Consider the following 21,520-nt stretch of genomic DNA (forward strand, 5'->3'; position numbering starts at 1 on the left):
TCTTCAAGTTTTTTTACCATATTTCTCCAGAATTACATACAGAAATTTATGTTTAAATTTCACACTATACAGTCATGTGCTGCATGATGATGTTTCATTCGATGACCGACCACATACACGATTATAACGGAACTGAAAAATTCCTGTGGCTGAGAGATCTCGTAATCATCATAACATTCTAGCTCAATGCATTACTCTCACCTTTGTGATGATGGTGGTGTAAACAAACCTACTATGCTGCCAGTCGGATAAAAGTATAGCACATACAATTATGTACATTACATAATATTTGATAATGATAATAAACCACTTTGTTACTGGTGTATATATTACTCTTCTATACTTTATATCAATATTTCATAATTTACTCTTTCTACTTATTAAAGTAAGTTAACTGTAAAACAACCTCAGGCAGGTCCTTCAGGTGAAGGCATATTATCATAGGAGATGACAGCTCCATGCATGTTATTGACCCCGAGAACCTTCCAGTGGGACAAGATTTGGAAGTAGAAGACAGTGATATTGATGATCCTGACCCTGTCTGTGTAGGCCTAGGATAATGCGTGTGCTTGTGTCTTAGCTTTTAACAAAAAAGGTTAAAAAGTAAAAAAAAAAAAATAAAGACAGAAAAATTTGTATAGAATAACAATACAAAGATGGAAAATATTTTTGTACAGCTGTGCTATGTGTATGTGTTTTAAGGTAAGTTTTCTTACCAAAGAGTCAAAAAGTTTCAAAAATAGTTTATAAATTATAAAAGTTACAGAAAGCTAAGATTAATTTATTATAGAAAATACATTTTTTTATAAATTTGGTATAGCCTAAGTGTACAGTGTTTATAAAGTCTGCAACAGGGAATAGTAACAACCTAGGCCTTCACATTTATGTACCACTCACTCACTGACTCACTCAGAGCAACCTCCAGTCCTTCAACTCCATTCATGGTATGTTTCCTATATAGATGTGCCATTACAGATGTGCCATAAATATGATCTTTTATACCATGTTTTTACTGTGCCCTTTCTATGTTTAGATATATTTAGAGACACATATACTTACCATTGTATTACAATTGCCTACAATATTCAGTAGAGTAACATGCTGTACTGATTTGTAGCCTAGGAGCAATAGGCTGTACCATATAGCATATATGTGTAATAGGCTGTACCATCCGGGTTTGTATACATGTACTTCAATGTTCACACAGTGACAAAATCACCTAAATGTTTCTCAGAAGGTATTCCTGTTTTTAAGCAACTCACGATTGTAATTATATTCTTATCACTTTTCATTTCTAATAGATTTTACTTTATGAATTTAGCTATTATATGCTTTGGTGCAAACAGAGATTTTGTGTGTAGTAAGAAAGAATTAATTCTTTATACATTTTATATAAATTTAGCCTTATAAAATGTCTCTCTCTGTCCTTGTGTGACATTAATATTAACACTAATGCTATATTTTTGTTTACATTTCACTGCTTTTTAATTTCTTTGCTAACATATTTACTTTCCATGGTTATCACTTTATATGTGCTTATTAGAAATGTCATGTGACTTTTATTGCGAGCTCAATCTAAAAATTTCTGTGTCTTATTGTAAGAAATGAGTCCTTTCACATTTAGTATAATGGCTAACATACTTAATTCTTTCTTTCTTTTTGTAACTTATCTTAATTTATTCCCTCTTGTCCTTTCCTTATTTCTACAGATTGGATCAAGATGTTATTTATTTCATCCTCCACCCTTGTTAATTTGAGGTTTAAATCCATCACTAAATGTTCTTTTTTTGTTTCCTTTTTTTTCTAATTGCAGCGTATTACAGAGGTACAAACGTTTAGCTTACATATATTGCCTTTGACCCAACTGAGTCAGAGCTTCAAGCATGTTCATCCCCAAGACGGTGCGCACTGCACCCATTAGATGTGAATATACCCATCCCCCTTCCCAACTGTCCGACACCCAATGAATGTTACTACTATATGTGCGCATCATTATTGATCAGTTAATACCAATCAGAAGCATTTGACTCCACTATTTTAAACCAGATAGTTTTCTAGCAAGCCAATTTCTCGTAATAAAATACTCCATTATCGCTCCACTTTCTCCTCAACTTCAATAAAATCGAACATTTAGAAATTCAGGAATTTTATATGTTCCAGTGAGGTGTTTTTTTTTTTTTTTTTCTTAAAGCCTACTTGGAATTCAAGAATGTTTTCACCAGCATATCTAGGTTTTTCTTCAGTTTTAAGAATTTTCTCCTAATGTATGTCTAATTATAACATCTATATGTTCCCCTTTCTCTCCCAGTACTGCTATAATTCATTCACATATTTAATCTCCCGGATCTTTCCTTCAGTCTATTTTCTTTCAGATACCTATCTATTTGTATCTTTATTTTATGCTTTAAGCTATTTCATTCTTACGATTTTTCAAGGCTATTCATTCATTCTTTCCACTATATCACTCATTCTTTCCACTGTTTCCAGAATTATTTAGTAGAAAATAATATATTTACATGAATAAATAAATATATAAACATACACATTTATTTTTATTTTCATAAATTTTCTTTTGTGGTTGTAATTAACCCCAGTTAGAGTCCCTTTTTAAAAAATAATTTGGCAATTCCCCAGAAATTCTCTTTAGATGGTTAAGCTTTTGGATTATTCTACTTTTCTCTGCAGACAGAGTTGGTGTCTTTTTCCCTTATATCAGTAGCTGTCAATCATGGCTGCATATTCAAATCATATTGGGAACTTTAAAATTATGGATGCTGAGTTCCAACTCAAATTTTATCAAGTATTTTGGGGTGAAGCTCATGCAAAAAATTTATATATGCATATATATAGTCTGTCCAGAAAGTACTCAGTCATTGTTAATATAACAAGAACACATTACATGGATGTATAATTTCTGGATAGAATATATGTGTATGTGTGTGTGTGTACATATATATACATATATGTATATGTCAATAAACATTCTCCTTTTTTAATGTGAAAGAATTGCTCTTTATAGGCTCATCGTGGTCTCAGGTTAAGTTAATTGGAGTATACTGGTTGATGTAATTCTGACAGAAAGTAGAAAAGGACTCAATCCCAGTGGGTCTGTTGTGGAGTAGCAGTGACATTGTCAGTTCCCTGTTAAGATTCCTGAACAGAGGCTCCCTGTTCTGCAGATTCCCTGTACTGTTTCAACCTCAGAAGATTGAAACCATGTGTTCTACACTCTTTGGCTTCTTGGGAAGCCAAAGCCAGGGAAATCCAGATTACTTAAAATCCATGTCTAACGTCTCTTTGGTTGTCAACATTTATGATGCCAAATTTTTTTATTTGTTTTTTCTGATTCTTATCTTTAGAATCTAGTGTGTCTCCCATAAACTTATCCAGACCATAAAGTGGAATTCTCCAGAGATCCTAACAATCTTACAGCCTCACTTTAACCTAGTTGCCTGAAAATTTCATTGCCTGTTTACTTTGGAGAAACAAAGAACTTAGAGTTGGAAGCAAAGAGAAAGGAAACTGTGTTCAAGTGAAAATAGTTTCAAAGCATCTGCCTTTAATTTCATTGGATACTGTGAAATTAACCTTCAAATGATGCTTAACTTAGATATAAATATATCTAGACTGACATTGGTGGAATATTTCATTTTTAAAATAGTTTCATATCATACCTAGAATTCCCATGAAAATTGATACTCCCTATTAGCAATTTGACAGTAGGCCTCAATATCTAACAAACATGTAGAAAAATAAGAAATAATAAGTTAGCTCTGAAATATTTGTCACATGCATGATGAGGTTTAAAAACATAATGTGAATTATTTCTTAGAATAATCCTTGTAGAAGAGCTCTTAACCTTTGTTTAAAGACTGACAAAGTGAGAATCAAACAGGTTAAGGAATTTTCACAAAATCATACAGCTAATAAGTGATTAGGCTGAATGCAAAAAATTAGCCTTCAAACCCTATGATCTTTCCAAAACCTATGACCCACCTACTTCTTTTCATTTCGTATAAAGGCAGAGTCATTTCCTCGATTGTATCCAATTTAGTAATTACTGAAATATAATAAATGTGTAATAATTGGACTGTACATCTGAGTGAGGCAAGATAATCTTATTGAATGAATTTTATGAAATGCATTACAGAATTAACTATTTCTGCAGTGCTGTTCTTTTAAATTACTTTCAAAGCGAATACAAATATAGAGAAGTATTAAAATTACATCAAAATATTATCTCCATTAATTGATATCTATCATATTTAAAATAAACAATAATAGTATATAACGAATATAAAATAGAAACTTGTGTAGTCACTTCATAAATAATCTGAATACCAAATATTTACAAAATATTCAACGTGCTATAATATCTCATAATAAGGATTCAAATAAGTAAAATATTGCACAATCATGGATGTAACAAGAATAAAATCTTACTAAACGAGTAGTAAACCTTACAGAAAAATTACCATTTGAGGTACATCTGAAAGGAACAGTAGAATTTCATCAGATGAGCTGAAGTACAGAGTGTTAATGTGTAGAGAACATTTGGGCAATAGCAAAATACACCAAATAATAAAGAATTTAGAAATGTAATGAAAATAAAACTGGAATGATGGGATAAGGCCTGATTATAAAGAGCCATTGTGAAACAATAGAGAGATTATAAAACATGGATATCAGCAGAAAGGTGCCCGAAAGGTGGCATTTGTGTTAGGATGATTTTTTTCTAGTGGTAATATAAGAATGAATTGGAAATATGAGAATCTATTGGTATACCCTGGCAATGTTATATTAGGTGCTTTGGGGAATACATATTAATAGTATAAAACACAGACCCTGTTCCTAAAGAATTTACAATCCAGTTGAGAATGCAAAATATTAACATTTGGAAGATAGACAAGAATAGAAATTTTCATATGACACAAACTCTGTGAATTCATTCATTTGCCAAAAAATGTTTTAAACTTCAGATATTTAGCAGGTGTCAGGTTAAGCCCAGATATGTGTATATACAAAAGGAATGTGTTCTGGGCCCTTGCTGAATTATAAAAAATGAGGAAAAAAATATGCATTTCATATATTTTGGATTTGATATTTTTTTTACAACCCTGAATAATATCTGTGTGCAATCATATATCTTTGAGAATAATTACTATAACTCTGGGAAAAGTTTGTTGTCCTGAAAATTCTATTGAGTCTCATTAATTTTCTAATCATCCTATCATTTCTTAAAGAGCATCTCCAAATAGAGAACATTCAAGAATATTTATTTTCAACTATTTCTGTATCTTTAAGGAAAATGAGCATGGAATCTCAAGATACTGATGCTGGCATACATAGAAACCTGTGTATGTCAGCAGAGCCCCGCTACAATGCAGTAGAGAATAATGTTCAAGTAAGATTATTGCTTAGAAATTAACATAACACCAATTGTATTTATAATATCTTTGCTGAAAGTCAAATAGGATGTCTTAACTCTGAATTCCTATTGTGGAACAATTCAACAAATATTCCTATTTGCTAAATTAATGGATTTTGATTTATCTGTCATATTGAATAATAAAATCTAGATCTGGTCCTTGCAATACTGCCTTCACAATGCGTCTCCCATCTGTAATATTTTATCCCAATGGCCATATTTACGCATTGATATCTTCCTTTATTCATCTAGATAGGAGAAGATTTGTGCTTTTATGTTTTGTTTTGTTTTGTTTCTTTACCAGCATAATCCCTTGTCTCTCCAAATATTCCTTGAAATGATCCTAAGGATCTAAAGATTGGGCCTGGTGTGGTGGCTCACGTCTGTAATCCTAGCACTCTGTGAGGCTGAGACGAGAGGATCACTTGAGCTTAGGGGTTTAAGACCAGCCTCAGCAAGAGAGAGACCCCATGTCTACTAAAAATAGAAAAAATTAGCCAGGCACGGTGGCACCCACTTTTAGTCCCAGCTCCTGGGGAGGCTGATGCAGGAGAATGGCTTGAGCCCAGGAGTTTGAGGTTGCAGTGAGCTACGATGACACCACTGCACTCTACCTGAGGTGACAAAGCAACACTTTGACTTTGTCACTCTGTCTCCAAAAAAAAAAAAAAAAAAAAAAAACAGGAAGGAAACACTTAATGATATAATAGGGTATGATTGGTGAATGGTCAATGCATTTTAATGTACTATGATTATGGCAACACACTGAAAATTGACCCCTAAAATTATACTCTACAAAATTTGGAATTTAAAGAGATATACCATTATTTATAAAGAATTCTCAGTCTCTAAGTAGGTGAATTTCCGTAGTTCAGATTTTAATACTAATGTTCATCAACTGTATTTAAAAATAGTCATTCTGTTTCAGGACTAAATTTGCACTTTTATTCACTATTATGTGAAGTAGATTTTCTCTGGATTTGTGTGATCCAACGTTATCTCTCTTCATCTGATCTCTGTTTCTATGACTTTTGCATTGTATGTATTATATCATGTAGTGGATTATATACTCTACTCCTTTTGTGAGTGACTTCCAGCTTTAATCATACAATAAAACATATTCTCCTTTGGCAGTTTAACACCCATACTTAACACTTTCATGCCAGTGGTCATGTGGGCCACATTATAGTCTAACTCTAAGTAATGATATTCATATATTTAGATTGCTCAGGTAATAAACTGAGGCACAAGAGGCTAAATAATATCTCCAAGGTCATATAGTCAAAATATAATTTTGAATAAAAAGGAGGTGTCGATAGTGAATGGGAGAAGGAGGTGTAAGGAAAAAAATCCATAGCTACCTCTTCTTCATTTGAAAATATTTCCCGAGTCCTTCAGTTTTTTTGTTTTTTTTTTTCTTATATCAACTTCCACCACATTAGGACAAGACACTATCATCTCTCACTGGCATGGTCACAACCATTTTCATTTCTCCACACCATGGCCAGCATGACATTATTTTTTAAAATACATGCAGTTACATCATATTTCTCCTTAAAACACTTTAGTAGCTTCACATTGCTTTTAGGATTAAAAAATTAAAAAAAGAAAAAGAATTCATGTTGGTTTATAAGGCCCCACACGGTGCTGTCTTTTACCAGTGAGGCTTATTGTACATCATGCTGCTTGTTCCTTCACTCTCCAGTTTCCTTGTCCCATTGGCCTTCTTGCAGCTCCTCAGACATATTCTGCTTCTTCCTACCACAAGACCTTTACACTAATGTTTCTTCTATCAAGAACTATTTATCCCCCAATGAATCCTAATATTCCCTCAGATCTTGGCTCAGTCATCACTTTTTCACCTTGGACAAGAAGCATTTCTTTCATCACATGGCCAGGTAGTAAGGTAGCAGCTGTGTGCTTCAGTGATTCATCTCTCTCCCCTGCCCATCCTCTTGTGAGTGTAAGAACTTACAGAGGTGTACCATAACTATTGGAAGGATGGATTGATGGATGATGAATGGATACATAAAATGGAAGTTGTATAGTAGTAAAATTGAATGCTGACTGCTAAACTTCTATAACATCCTTGATTCGCTACACCTAAAACAGTACACACATGTGCACATACATACACACACAAAGAGGAGACGAATGAAAGAGTACTTTTGTTTTTGTAAGTATTAATGCTTGTGAGGTAGACGGATTCTTGCTCGGAGACATTCTGCTGTGGTTCTAGGACTATTGTCATGTTCCACTGTGGCAGTCATTCTCAATCTCAACTGGACATCGGATTCACCTGAGGGGACTTTTAAATATCTCTGTGTCTAGATCTCATCCCAGTTCAATTAAATTAAAATCTCTATAATCCAGTAGTATTTTTTCTCAAAGGTTCCTAGGCGGTTTCAATGTGCAGCTGAAACAGACAATCACTAGTCTTAGTCCAAGAAAGAATGAAAAATAAAACACCAATATAAATCACACTTTTTCCATTTTTTGTGGATCAAGCAAAAAAAATACTTTAAGCCTACATGATTTTGTAGGATTATGTGAACAATATCCCTATACACTACATTGTATTCTGCCCATGATCAAAATTTTAAAATTGTGTATGTATCAATCTATTAGTATTTTACATAGTATTTACATATACAAAGTTATATAAAGAGTATTTTATATTTTATATGCATATGCAATATTTTATACTATATGTGTATATAATATTTTTGAGAAAATGGTCATGAAGACTATATATATGTAAGTGTATATATAGACACACACATATATACATATATGTTTAACATTATATTGGGAAAATTTTATAGGGTAATATATATAAAGTAGGTATAATTTTACTTATTTTCTCCTTTCCTCATTATGTGAGTTATTTTTGTTTAATTCTTTGCACACAACAATTCTAAAGTGCTCACTTTTGTAAACTATTATTTAATTATTCATTGCTTCTGAAGTAAAACTATTTGATAGCACTGGAATTAAGTCATTTTTGGTACTTCATTCTTGATAAGGATTTTTAAAATTTTTTTGAAAGGAAGATTTAAAATAAGTTATACCTAGAAGGTTTATATATATATATATATATATATATACAAATGAGGCCAATGGTAATTTAAACATATTTTGTGACTTTCAATTTGGTGATGATTAGTAACAGTATAGTAATTTATTTAACCCTATTATTAAATCAAAGAAAGTTTAAATGCATTAATTTAAAAATAAATATGCTCTACCTGAACAAAAGGGAATGTCATATTTTATAGGCTCTTGCTTTTCACATTAAGATATAATTAATGGCTAACATGCATAGAGTAAAGCAACACTAAAAATTAGTTTTACTTTCTCATCGATATTTTGCATAATTAAAACATGTGTTCTTTTAAATTGAAACAATTTAAAGCTTAGAAGAAATTTAACAATATTCTGAATGGATAGTAATAACAAGGGTAGAGAAAAGTAATAATTCATTTTTCAGGAGAACGAATTAAATCACTGGTTGAATTGATATAGAAATAGTAAAATAAATACTTTGAGTTAAATTATGGAGGCTCTAAATGTTACTATTAAGTAAAAATATTTTGGGGAGTGACCTGTATAGACAGACCGTCCCCCACTGATCACTCTCCATTTTGAAATGCTTTAATCTTCTTTGCATATATTTGTGTTCTGCTCTAAATGTTACTATTAAGTAAAAATATTTTGGGGAGTGACCTGTATAGACAGACTGTCCCCCACTGATCACTCTCCATTTTGAAATGCTTTAATCTTCATTGCATATATATGTGTTCTGTAACCCCAATAACACGGCTCGATTTTAACTTGTCCCATTTACTTGAATATTAGGAATGGTTTGCTTCTTTCAATAAACTATCTTGAATAAAAACCCATACAGAAAAATTCTGGTAAATATTTTACTGAAGACTTCTCAAGGGGAATATGTGCAAGGACCTAGAGTTTGAAAAGTAAAAATAATTATATGTATTGGGAAAAGTACATTTTGGCAACATAAAACATCTAAAAGACATTTTTAAAAAATATCAGAAATAATCATAGAATTATTAATCTTGAGTCATATTAAAAATGACTTTAAATATTTCTCTTCTTTCCATTAAATTATTATTTTTTCAATACAGAGTTAATGTTGATACTGAACAAAGCACAGAAAGATATTTTTACACTCTTAACCTTGCTGCATCTGTGAAGATATTTTTAGTAAACATAGGAAGTAGTTGAATGTATCATTCTGATTTTAAAATTATTCTGGTCCAATTATTCACTACACTTAATGAGATCCTCCTACAAGAATATCATCAAAGCTGCAAGAAATGTGAAAATCATGTTATAAGGTAGCTAGAATTTGAAAATTCTGTGGCAATCTACAAGACATATTTAGCTATAATGTGGAAGCATAAAGTATGAATATTTTCCAGAAAAACATGGATACTTTCAAAACATAGATTATTAAAAGAAACAATCTTGGGAATATATTACTTGCTCAGTGTTTAATTATAATTACAGGTGTTTGGGAGAGGAATTTAAGTTTTGAAGGTGATGACATATCTTTCTCTTACTCTGTCATTTGGCTTGCAATTCTTAATGTCTTTGCTTTAATGATGACCTCTAAGAAAGACCATCCTGATCATTTGATTTATATAACAACTAAAATTTATTATAAGTTTATCATTTGCTAAGCACTGTTATATGCATTTTATATTTAATCTTCACAGAAATAAAATTATGTATGAGTTATGTATATGTACCCTTTAAGGATGAGGATACTGACACACAGGAAATTCAAATGTTTTCCCAATGTCACACAGCTGGTAGCAATGGATTAGGATTTGAGCCCAGGTGATTACACTCAAAAGCCAGCGCTTTTAATTACAGCATTCTTATGCATTTTGCCCTGCCCCAAGCCCTAGTAGTCTCGTTGGCAATACCTTGGCCTATTAAAGAATAGTAATATGTAAATCTTTCAGTATTTTTATGTGTTTATTGTCTGTATTCTCCACTAGGATGTAGGCTCTACTCTATCTCTAGTAAAGAGATGACAAACTTCCAAATTTTTTTAGAGTAAATGAATAGATACCTATGTTGAAAGATGAATAGCTTATCTAAATGTTTCTTGACTTATTGTATCAAATATTTGCTAGCCCTTGTACTTCAATTATGGTATTTTGCTTTCTATAATAATTATATTTTTAATTATAAAATATTTCAAATTTTTGTAAAAGTTATATTACAGTATTTGCACTAGGCATCGTTAAATATATATTTCCAAAGATGTGTTCGTAAATTACAATTCCATTAGCAATACATAAGAATTCTCAATTCCCAGTGTTCTCAGCAACATTTGATATTGTCATATTTAAAACTTTTTGGTTATCTAAAATTTACTCCCAAACACATTTTATTTGAATGTCCCAATAATTCCAAATGATAGTTATATTGGCCATTTTCATATGCTTATAGGACTTTTACATGTTCTCTTTTATGAATTTTCTTTTTATATCCTCCCTGAGGCTTGAGTATGAGGTAACAATAGCAATTATAATGGCTTACAAAAATTGAGTGACAGCAATGTATCAGATTCTGTCCTAAATGTTTCACATACCTTAATTCATATAATCTTCAGCATAACACCATGAGATCATTACCCTAGTTATCCCCCACTTCAGTGGTAAGGAAGTTGCAATATGGAGAGACATAGACACCTGCTTATGTAAATGGTAGCACTAGAGTAAAATTTTACACCCATACAAACAAAAAAATGAAACATTAATGACAGATTGATATACTTTATTATATTATTAAATGTTTACATTAAAGCTGAAGTTAAAAGGTAATTCACACAAATTTAACTTTTGATCTTGAAGGAGTATCTGCTGAGTAAGCAAGCCTCTTAATATGTATTACTGTAAAAGTTGAATTAAATGCATAAATTTACAACCATAAATCACATTTCTTGAAGGCATCAGAGAGGAAATAAGATATCCTGGACTATAGAAGCAAGATGTGAAAGGGAACAGAAGAATGATAAGATAAACTCAACATTTATTTCTGCTTTCTTCAGGCATTTGTATTACAAGCTCAAAAAGACAAAGACAAACCAAACCTGACAGCTAGGGCTTGCTTCAGTCTCTGCGTTACAGAGGCAGAAATTTAGAGTTGAGTCCTTTCATGAAGCCCTACACAGCAGGGGTCAAGGTGCTGGAAGGAAAAGAAGTTGCTGCCTAGGTGGAAAAGTCCCAGATATCTACCTGTTTCTCATGTGCTGCAGGATTCCTTTTATCCTTACGAGCAAATCTTAGTCACACATGAGATTCTCACTCATGTGAGCCTTAATTGATAATCTGATTACCTATTTGACAAACTGATTCATTTGTACTCTCTGAACACCTGAAACATGGAGAAAAGGAAAAACTAAAATATTCCACACATAGAACAAAAAAGGCAATATTGTAGAAAGAAAAGGAGAGAATGAATGGAAAAATGAAAATATGAAAAGTGTATCTAATAAAAGCAGTTATTACATTAGTATAAATAGGTTGAATGAGCATTTAAAGTCAAAGGTTGGCATACTGGAACCAAAAGAACCTTAGTGTAGCTCTATTAATAACTGTTATTATTGTTCCATTAAAATTTAGATCAACAAGCATTCCTGAATAAAAAAAAATATTTCACAACTTAAAAGAATCAATTCGGCAAGAAGAATTTTAAGTGCTATATATATATCCATATAATGACATTGAAATAAAGCAAGCTAGAAAAACAAAATGTATAATAATTATATCAAAAGAAATACAACTGGCATTATTTTCAAATGACATAGTTATATATGTAAAAAATCCAAAAGAATATATAGTTAACTCGTGGTAATAATTATCTGGATAATTTTAGATATAGAAAAATCTATTTTCTTTCTATTTACTAATGAAATAATTAAAAAATTCCAATAGCAATGGCATAAATAAATCAAATGCTAAGTGGTAATTTCAGTAATGTATGTATGAAAGTTCTATTAAAAATTAAAAAAAATTACTGGGAGAAGTTAAAGAAATTCTTAATAAAATGAAGGTGTATATCATGTTCTAGATTAAAAGAGTCAATGTTGCAAAGATGTTAATTCCCTACAAATTTCTATATATTTAATGCCATCCCAATCAAGATTTCATCAGGATGTTGTGGAAAAAATTGGACAAATTGCCAAGGAGTTTCTATAATTCATATGGAATATCAAAGGGCTATTAATTTTCATATTTGTAGCATTTTTATGGCAAGTATTCTCTGTGTTTGTTTAAGAAATTTTGTCATCCTAAAAAGTCATTAAGTATGCTTGTTTATTTTACATTATGCTTGTCCATTATATTCTGGAAACTTTATTGCTTTAATTTTCATATTTAATTTTATGATTCATCATTGTGTATTGGTCTTTGTTCATTTTGATCTATATGGATATCAATTCAACCAGCATCAGTTATTATGTTTTTTAAAATCTTTTTCCTGGTACATTGCAGTGACATCTTTGTACTAAATCAAGTGAACCTAACTTCTTTTCATCAAAAGACAACATTAAGAGTGTAAAAATGCAAGCCACACAGTGGACAACAATATCTGCAATAAAAATATTAACAAAGAATTAATATCTATAATTGTAAAAGTTAACAAAGAATTCATATCCATAATAGTTAAAATTGGTTACAAAAACTACTACAAATTGATAAGAAAGAGACATCCATTTAAAAATGGAGATGCTTTTAATAGGGCTCTCACAAAAAGGGATATCCAAATGGCCAAAAAACACATAAAAAAATGCTTAATGTTGGTAGTCGTCAACTTAGTGAAAAGTAATAAAATGATATCATTCCTCACTCATAGAATGACTAAACTTCAACAATTTCACAGTAACAAGTTGCAGAGCAATTCTGAAACAACAGGGTCTCTCTTCTTACTGGTAGAAATAAAAATTAGTAAAAAATACTTTGAAAACGTCTTTGATATATATTCTATTGACGACTCATCATTAATTATTTTGTATATTGTCTTTAGTGATTTCAGCTAATAATGTGAAAGATATCATATTTTATAAGCTTTAGATAAGTTTATTATAACATTAGTGGAAAGCCAAAACATAGAGAATACTATCCTGAAATTCAAATTGATAATACTACATTGCTTTAAGGTAACATCGCTTAAATTAACAAAGTAATGAAACTGTAATATAGAAATACTCTTCAAAAGTAGAGGCAGAAAACTTATCACCCTTGATGTTTAGTGTTTGCTTCTTCATATGTTATTAAATTAAGAAATTTGCTTTATTTTATAAAGCATGTAGATCATAATATTTATTTTTGGTTCTAAATTTTGTTTTCTCTTTAATGGAATGATTCAGTTAATAGTAGTTTCTACTTCATTGAAATTGTTTCTTAACTGGAGTCTATGGTTAATGAATTCATAGTGAGGTATCACCTAACCCCAGTGAGACTGGCCTCTATCAAAAAAACACAAAACAACAAATGTTGGCGAGGATGTGGAGAGACAGGAACACTTCTACACTGCTGGTGGGACTGTAAGTTAGTGCAGCCTCTGTGGAAAAGAATTTGGAGATACCTCAGAGAGCTAAAAATAGAAATACCATTCGATCCAGCAATAGCACTATTAGGCATCTACCCAAAAGAGCACAAAACATTCTACGATAAGGACATCTGCACCCGAATGTTTATGGCAGCACAATTCACTATTGCAAGAATGTGGAAACAACCCAAGTGCCCGTCAATCCATGAGTGGATTATCAAAATTTGGTATATGTTCACAATGGAATATTACTCAATCATAAGAAATGACAGTGATCTAGTACCTCTTACACTTTCCTGGATTAAACTTAAGCCCATTATCCAAAGTGGAGCACCACAAGAGCAGCAGAATGGGACCCATTTGTACTCACCATCAAATTGGTATTAACTAATCAACACATAAATGCACATATCAGAACAACATCTATTGGATGTTGGGGAAGGGGGAGGGGTGGTGGGTGGAGGGGGGAAGAGGGAGGAGGGGAGGGGTATTTGTATACACAAGGAGGGCAATGTGCACTACCCGAAGGATGGACATATTTGAAACACGGACTTCGGTGGGAGGGGGGAACCAAGGGCAACACACGTAACCTAAACATATGTACACCCATAATTTGCTGAAATAAAAAAAAAAAAAAAAAAAAACAAAACAAAAATATTCTGGAATTCGAATAAAAAAAAAAATTTCACTTCAAAAATCTCACTGTGAAATAAATCCATTCAATTTTTAAATTTAAATTTAAATTTTATTGTGGTAAGAACATGTAACATGAGATCTACTCTCTTAGAATTTTAAGTGTACAATCTGATATTGTTAGCTATAGGCCCGATATTCATTTCTCCAATGTTTTAGGTGTAACAGTACTTGAAGGCCCCATCTATGCCGTGGGGGGCCATGACGGCTGGAGCTACCTGAACACAGTGGAGAGGTGGGATCCGCAGAGTCAGCAGTGGACCTTTGTAGCCAGCATGTCCATTGCTCGGAGCACAGTTGGTGTAGCAGCACTGAATGGCAAGTAAGTAAATATTTCTTTTTTCTAATCTGAAAGAAGTTATGGAGTGAATATGCTTTTTAAAATCACTTTTAGTAAGCTGGTTTTATAAAAGCCTTTTGATATATTTTAGGTCGTTGATGTTTTTAAATTCAGTCTTCACGGATAATTGACAAATAGAGACTGGTATTCTCTCCATGTAAAACAGAAACCAAACTTTCTTCACATTAATTGCTTATTAAAGAAGCATCAGATATATTTCATGATAATATTTATATTCTTTCTGATAAAGTAATTGAGTAACCTTCAAAAGACTACTAAGATGTTGGCGTTTGATAAATATTTCTTTGCGTTATTATACGTCCATCCATCTATTTTTCAAGCTTCTCCATTCCTATCACCCTAAATCAGATAATATTTTGGGCCAGATAAATCTTTGTTGGTGGGAGTGTTCTGTCCTGTGCATTGTAGAGTGTTTAGCAACATCTTTGGCTTCTACTCACTAGATGTCAGCTGTACCCACCACAGGCCCACCTCAGTGTGACTAACAAAAATATCTCCAGACATTGCCCTGTATCCCCTGGCCTGGATCCACTGGAACCTGTTGATTAGTTCTGAGGGGTGAGCCTGGAGCGTAAGTCTAGGAGGGCAGATATGAAGCCTTTATCCAAAGGTGCTGGCCTGAAGGCTGGGTCAGCAGGCACCACTCCAATGACTAGGGCTGCAGGGCCAGACCTGGTTGGTGCTGGAGCCAGCCCAAAGCCTGGAATTGTGGAGCCAGCCCGGAACTGAGGCTAGTTTGTAGCCCACAGTTGCTGGGGCTCACCTGATCCTAGGGCAGGTTTGGAGACTGAGTCTGGGGAGACTGGCCTGGCATTGGGGCTGGCTTGAAACACAGGGCTGCTGAGGCTGGCCAGGAGCTGGGTCCTGTTCAAAGCTGGGTGCCACCGAGGTAGGCCCAGAAGTGTGGCAGGACTAGAGTTTAGGGATCCAGCCTACTGCCAAGGCAGTTCTTAGCCTCAGTCTGTAGGTATTGGCCTGGAGTTTGGGGCAGTGGGGTCCTGTCTGATGCTGGGTTTTACTGGGACAATCACTGGGTTTGGGTCCTAAGCGAAGTCCAGGATGCAGACTTCCCTCTCCTTCCCCTAAGCCAAAGGGTAATCTCTCTCCATGCTGTGCTGCCTGGGGTTGGAGGCGGTGACTTAGATATTGTTAATCCGTCCTCCCTACCCTCTTCAATGTATCTTTTCTGATTTCTGTGCTATACACAGGTGCTGTAATCTGTCACCTGGGTTCCTTAGATCTTGTGAAGATATTTTCATGCATGGATAGTTGTTCAAATTGAGGCTTCTGTTGAGGGTAACAAGCACTAGCAAGTCCTATTCTGCCAACTTGCTGACTTCTTCTTTCTCTTAATTGTATGCATTTTTGACACACAAATTTCATGTTTATTATTTAAAACAATCTATATTTTTGTATATGGTTTCTTAAGGCTTACGCTTTTTCAGGCTTCTTTCAAGTTTACTTTAGGCTTAAACTATATTCTTAGGGTCATATATATCATTTTAGGAATAAAAACCGAATCAACACGTTGTATATGCGTACGCATAAATGCATGTACGCATAAATGCATGCACACATACCCATAATGAATGTATATTCATATTATATATTCTGTTTAATTCAAAGGTAAGGCATATATCATATAATTATTGTTTTTCAGATTTTCTTTTGGCTAATTATTCTATGTTCTTCCATTTAAACTTTGGTATAAATTTTTCATATTTTAAAAAGCCACTCCCTAAATATCCCTTTAGGATATTGCCTATAAGTAAATATTTACAGATTAATTTTAGAAAAATGTGAGATCTCTAAATTTGAAAATTTTTTTCTGAGAAGATAGCCATATTTTTATCTTTCAAAATTAACCTGTATGTATTTTAGTGGGTTTAATTTTGGCATAGATTATTATTTTTTCCTGAGGTTATTCACATTTATTTATATATTTGAATATTTTATACATTATATGTTTGCTCATATATATTTTTATATTAATAATTACAGAATTAAAGATGATAATTTATGTATATATTTATAATAACTATTTTACTAAATGCATATCTTCTATTTGTTTTTCAATTTATAATAATAGGTTTTCTAGAAAGATAAAAATACAGTAAACTGGTAATGAAACTTTTTCTCTGCCTTCTTAGTATTTACATTTATTTCCTTTGTATTGTGTTGTTTTTATTTAAAACATAATGACCTGAATAGTAATGTTATTAGCTGTTCTTGTCTATACTAATTGAAAAACCTTTACGATGCTTTATATTTCTAGAGTGACAGTTGTTATTTGAGATACATATATTGTATAACGTTAAGGGCACTATCCTATTGTCTGTTTCCTTAGTAAAGATTTTATTTTTAAAAATCAGCATTAGTCTTATGTTCTATTAAATTCTTTGTTAAAATCCGTCAAACTGATGATTTTTTCTTATTCTATTTATTTATTCGGTTATTTACATAAATACTCTAACTTTAAATCATATTACATAGCTAAATAAAACTTACTTGCTTATGTTGCATTATTCCTCTAATATTTTCTTGCATTTTATATTCTAGCTATAATTTTGCACCTACATTGGTCTATAAACTATTTACAACATTTTCCATTATGATATTAGGCTTATTTAGTATAATAACATCATAATGCAAATGGAAAAGCTTTCTACAATTTATCTTTTATAATTGTCTATAAACATGAAAAGTTTATAAAAAGAAATGAAAATACAAAGTTCATGTACATTATTATACTTATTCCCTTTAAAATTTCTGTTTCACTGAAATTTTAAAATTTAGCAGACAGCCATCATACATTGCTTCTAATTTTATGACTACTGCTAATTATTTAATGTTGTTATATCATCTTTTTATATTGTTATTATCCTCCTAATTTGTTATTTTTCTGTGTTAACTTTATTGTTTTAGCTTTTGTCAGTGTCATTATATTATTTTGTTTTTATTTTTAATCAATTGAGTATATAGAGAGGTGATGTTTCCTCTTGTTTTCTTATTTATTAATTTCTGCTTGACTTATTTCTATTTATTATGTCTTAAAATTCAGAATTTGACAAAAGATAGTATTAATAACTAACTTTGTGGTTTAGATTTCTTTATTAACATACCAAAATTTTATTTATTCATTCTCCTATGCTCAACTAATGAATCTAGTTGGACATTTTGGTATTTTTCTCTTCTTGACTATTAAGAACAATACTGCTATGAACATCCTTGTTTATGTCTTTTGATGAACATATGTACACATTTTAGCTGGATGTGTACCTAGAACTGAAATTGCTAGGCTTTATAGCACCATTCTTTTGTTCAGCTTTAGTAGTTATTGCTCAAAATTTTTTCAAAGTGGTTTTCCTACTTTATCTACACATTAACAGTTTATTTGAATTCCAAATGCACCACACCCTACTGACTTGGTAACATCAGTCTTTTATTTATTTTGATCACTCTAATAACTGATGAGATTGATCAACTTTTGTATATATATTAGCCATTTGTGTATCTTCTTTTGGAAATGTATTTTCAAGTCTTTTCCCTGTTTCTATTCACCTGTGCCCTTTTTCATTTTGTTTTGTGGAGTTGTTCATATATTCTGAAAAGTAATCCTTTCTAGAAGAATGCATCTCATTTTACTATTATTATTAGTTTCCAGGAAGGATGTGTTGATTATATAATTTATTAGATTTTATGTCTAAAAGGGACTTTCCTATGTCTTTTTGCATTGTTTGAAAATTAGCTTTAGTAGTTCAATGTCTCCACTTTGTATCTTTAAAATTCAGTAGATATTATTTCTTATATTTTACCTTCTTTTCCTGAGAGGGGAAGAGGAAATGTGTATTCTCAGTGATTTTTTTTTCATTTTTTATATAAATCATTTATCAGTTATTCTAAACAAAGTTAATTTAATATAAAGTTTTGTTAAATAGGTATTAAAATTTACCAGTTAACCAAAACTTCAATAAGAGAACATTTTATTATAAATATATGAACTTAAGGAAATAGCTACCACCCCTGGGGTCAGATCACTGAAAGAAAAGGTTGAAATTTTTAAGATTTACAAGCTTGGAGAAAAGGTGCAGTGCAGCTGAAACTCAGACATCTGTGATTTGGGCCACTGCTTAGCTGGAGCTGCTGTCTTAGCACAAAAGAGAGTCCCCTTGGCCTGAGACCCAGAAGTCTGAGAAGAAGGTGCCAATCTGCTGATGCTGATGGTTCTGAGTGGTCTTAATGAAACTGGCTGCAAGTTTTGGAAAAACTGTAAAATCTATGTGTCTGATACTACAGAATAACTGTTACTGCTGCAGTGAGAAAAGAATGGTGACACTCACAGGAACAGAAAACAAAAAGGAGCAAGACTCTTCCTTTTCCTCTAGTTTTTCAGTCTCTGCCTCTTTGTAATGTCAGATCCTAACAAGGAACCAGGTAGCAAAGCAGAAAAATGATTTCCAGAGCTTCAAAAACCGGCATATCCTTCTCAAATTCAAAATGTTTACCAGGGTACAATCTGATGGCTACTTTTTCCTATTTTAAGTTAGTACTTGAAGATTCATTTTAGCAATCTCAACTATGTCTTTCTTCTGCTTTGGAAAGTTTTTATCTACTGAGACTTGTTTAATTGTTCCCTTTTGATTGGGATGTATATTTCAGTACGTACTTATGTTAATGATTCCATATGTGTTTAAGTACTGATTTTTTTCCATAAATGTCTTTTTTTCCAAAATATTTTATTTCTTTTTCTCTTAACCCAGGAATTTTTTTCTACATTGTAGATTCAATCAAATCCAGTTTGTCTATGATCTCTATTATTTCCAATGCAGACTTAAAATTTTTGCATATCAATTTTCCTTACATGGTATCTTTATTTGACTCCTCTCTTTCCATTAAAAAAAATCTCATTTCAATTGGGTGTGTTATCATCTCATCTTAAAAATCTCTTATATTACCAAATGTATATTTTCTTAAATTTTTGAAGAGCATGAATTCATATTTTTCACATAAAACGTAAGTTTTAAAGTGTACATTTTCTTTGCTTGGAAAATAAGATGTATTTATGTTATACAAAGACTTATTCATGCTTTATTGTACTCTGTTTTGTTTTCCTATGTGCTAACTGTGATTTGCCCTTTCACAGAGTATTTAAATCCCTTAATTTCTTTCACAGTATGTTTAGTTGCTTTCAAAATTCTACTCTCAAATGTTTTGCTAAAAGTATAATTAATGTCAATATCTATTATTGTTTTCAAAATCTATTAATTAGATGAGAAAAGAAAGGTGAACCAGAATCATGAAATCCCAAAGCAAATAGCTACCTGTCAATTTACTTTCTTTTTTGTGTTTAGTAAAGCTCCTTTTCAGCAGCAAAGTTTTCTCTATAGAACTTTCCACTAGTACCACTTTCCATATTAAATACTATCTGTAAACATTCATGCTTGATTTCTTTTGGCTTCAGTTGTTGAAAAAGACCCAGAATCCTACAGTCATTGCTGCCTTGGAAATCTGATGTGCAGGAGTAAAAAGAAGTTAAAATTACATATAGCCCCTGGTGATGGGTGCTACACAAAAAATGGTTAGGGGTGTCATTCCATTAACTTCTGAGGGACACTGGCATTTGTCGGAAGGCGGAATTAAACTATTCTTATTACCAACTTTCAGTCTTATCTCATCTGTAAGTTATCTAAAAGAAATTTCTTGGAATTGTTTCTATGTAAAATAGTTACATTCCACTTCTCATTCCCTTTTTAATACATTTTTTATTCTGTTGTACCTTGTAATGTCTGTCATAGAAAACATAGCTTCATTTGTGTTATTATTGTCATTTTAATCAGAGAATATATATTATTAATATCTTCTGCTTGTATCTTTTCTCTTGAAAAATAATTTATTTTTTAAACATTACAATATGTTTCTATAAAATATCACTTAATTTAGAAATTAATAGCAAAACTTCATAGCTTTCTATATTAAATGTTAAAAGAAAACTATTTCATGTGTATATCTCTTCATAGGTAGTAAAACTAACAATAATAGAATGGATGTTCTCTTGGATGTTAATTTTTGCAATTCTAATAGAGGAAATCATATATTTTGCTTGTTTACTTTTCTTGTAATTATATGTAACAATCCATCAGCTTATTTAGTGACTTTTTTCTTATCTCTTACATTGATACTAATAAATTCATTCCCTGTATTATTTTGAAAATGTGTATATAACATTGAGACAGCAAATTTGCTAAAAATGGATGAGAAATATCCTTGCCCCCTCTCTCTTATTCATTTGTCACATTATTCTATAACGAAAACACACACATACACATTAAAGTTTTAACACATTGCTTATCTTTTCTATATTTTTTGATAATTATCCTGCAATATAGCTTTGTGATTCTTCATTACGACTTTACTTTGAAATATCCTAAAATATGTTTATTTTGTTATAA

At 31.8% G+C, this 21,520-nt stretch overlaps 1 protein-coding gene across 2 annotated transcripts in view; it reads left to right on the top strand.

Annotated features, from left to right (window-relative positions):
• KLHL1 (kelch-like family member 1) overlaps positions 1-21,520 on the top strand; it is a 347,076-nt gene that overhangs the window by 282,818 nt on the left and 42,738 nt on the right. For both annotated transcript variants that reach the window (XM_012650443.1, XM_012650442.1), the window contains one exon: positions 14,870-15,032. In XM_012650443.1, coding sequence (XP_012505897.1) covers positions 14,870-15,032 — 163 coding nt within the window. The remainder of the gene's footprint in view (positions 1-14,869; positions 15,033-21,520) is intronic.

The sequence above is a fragment of the Propithecus coquereli genome, unplaced genomic scaffold (assembly GCF_000956105.1).
Source record: "Propithecus coquereli isolate 6110/MARCELLA unplaced genomic scaffold, Pcoq_1.0 Scaffold327, whole genome shotgun sequence".
Lineage (NCBI taxonomy): Eukaryota > Metazoa > Chordata > Mammalia > Primates > Indriidae > Propithecus > Propithecus coquereli.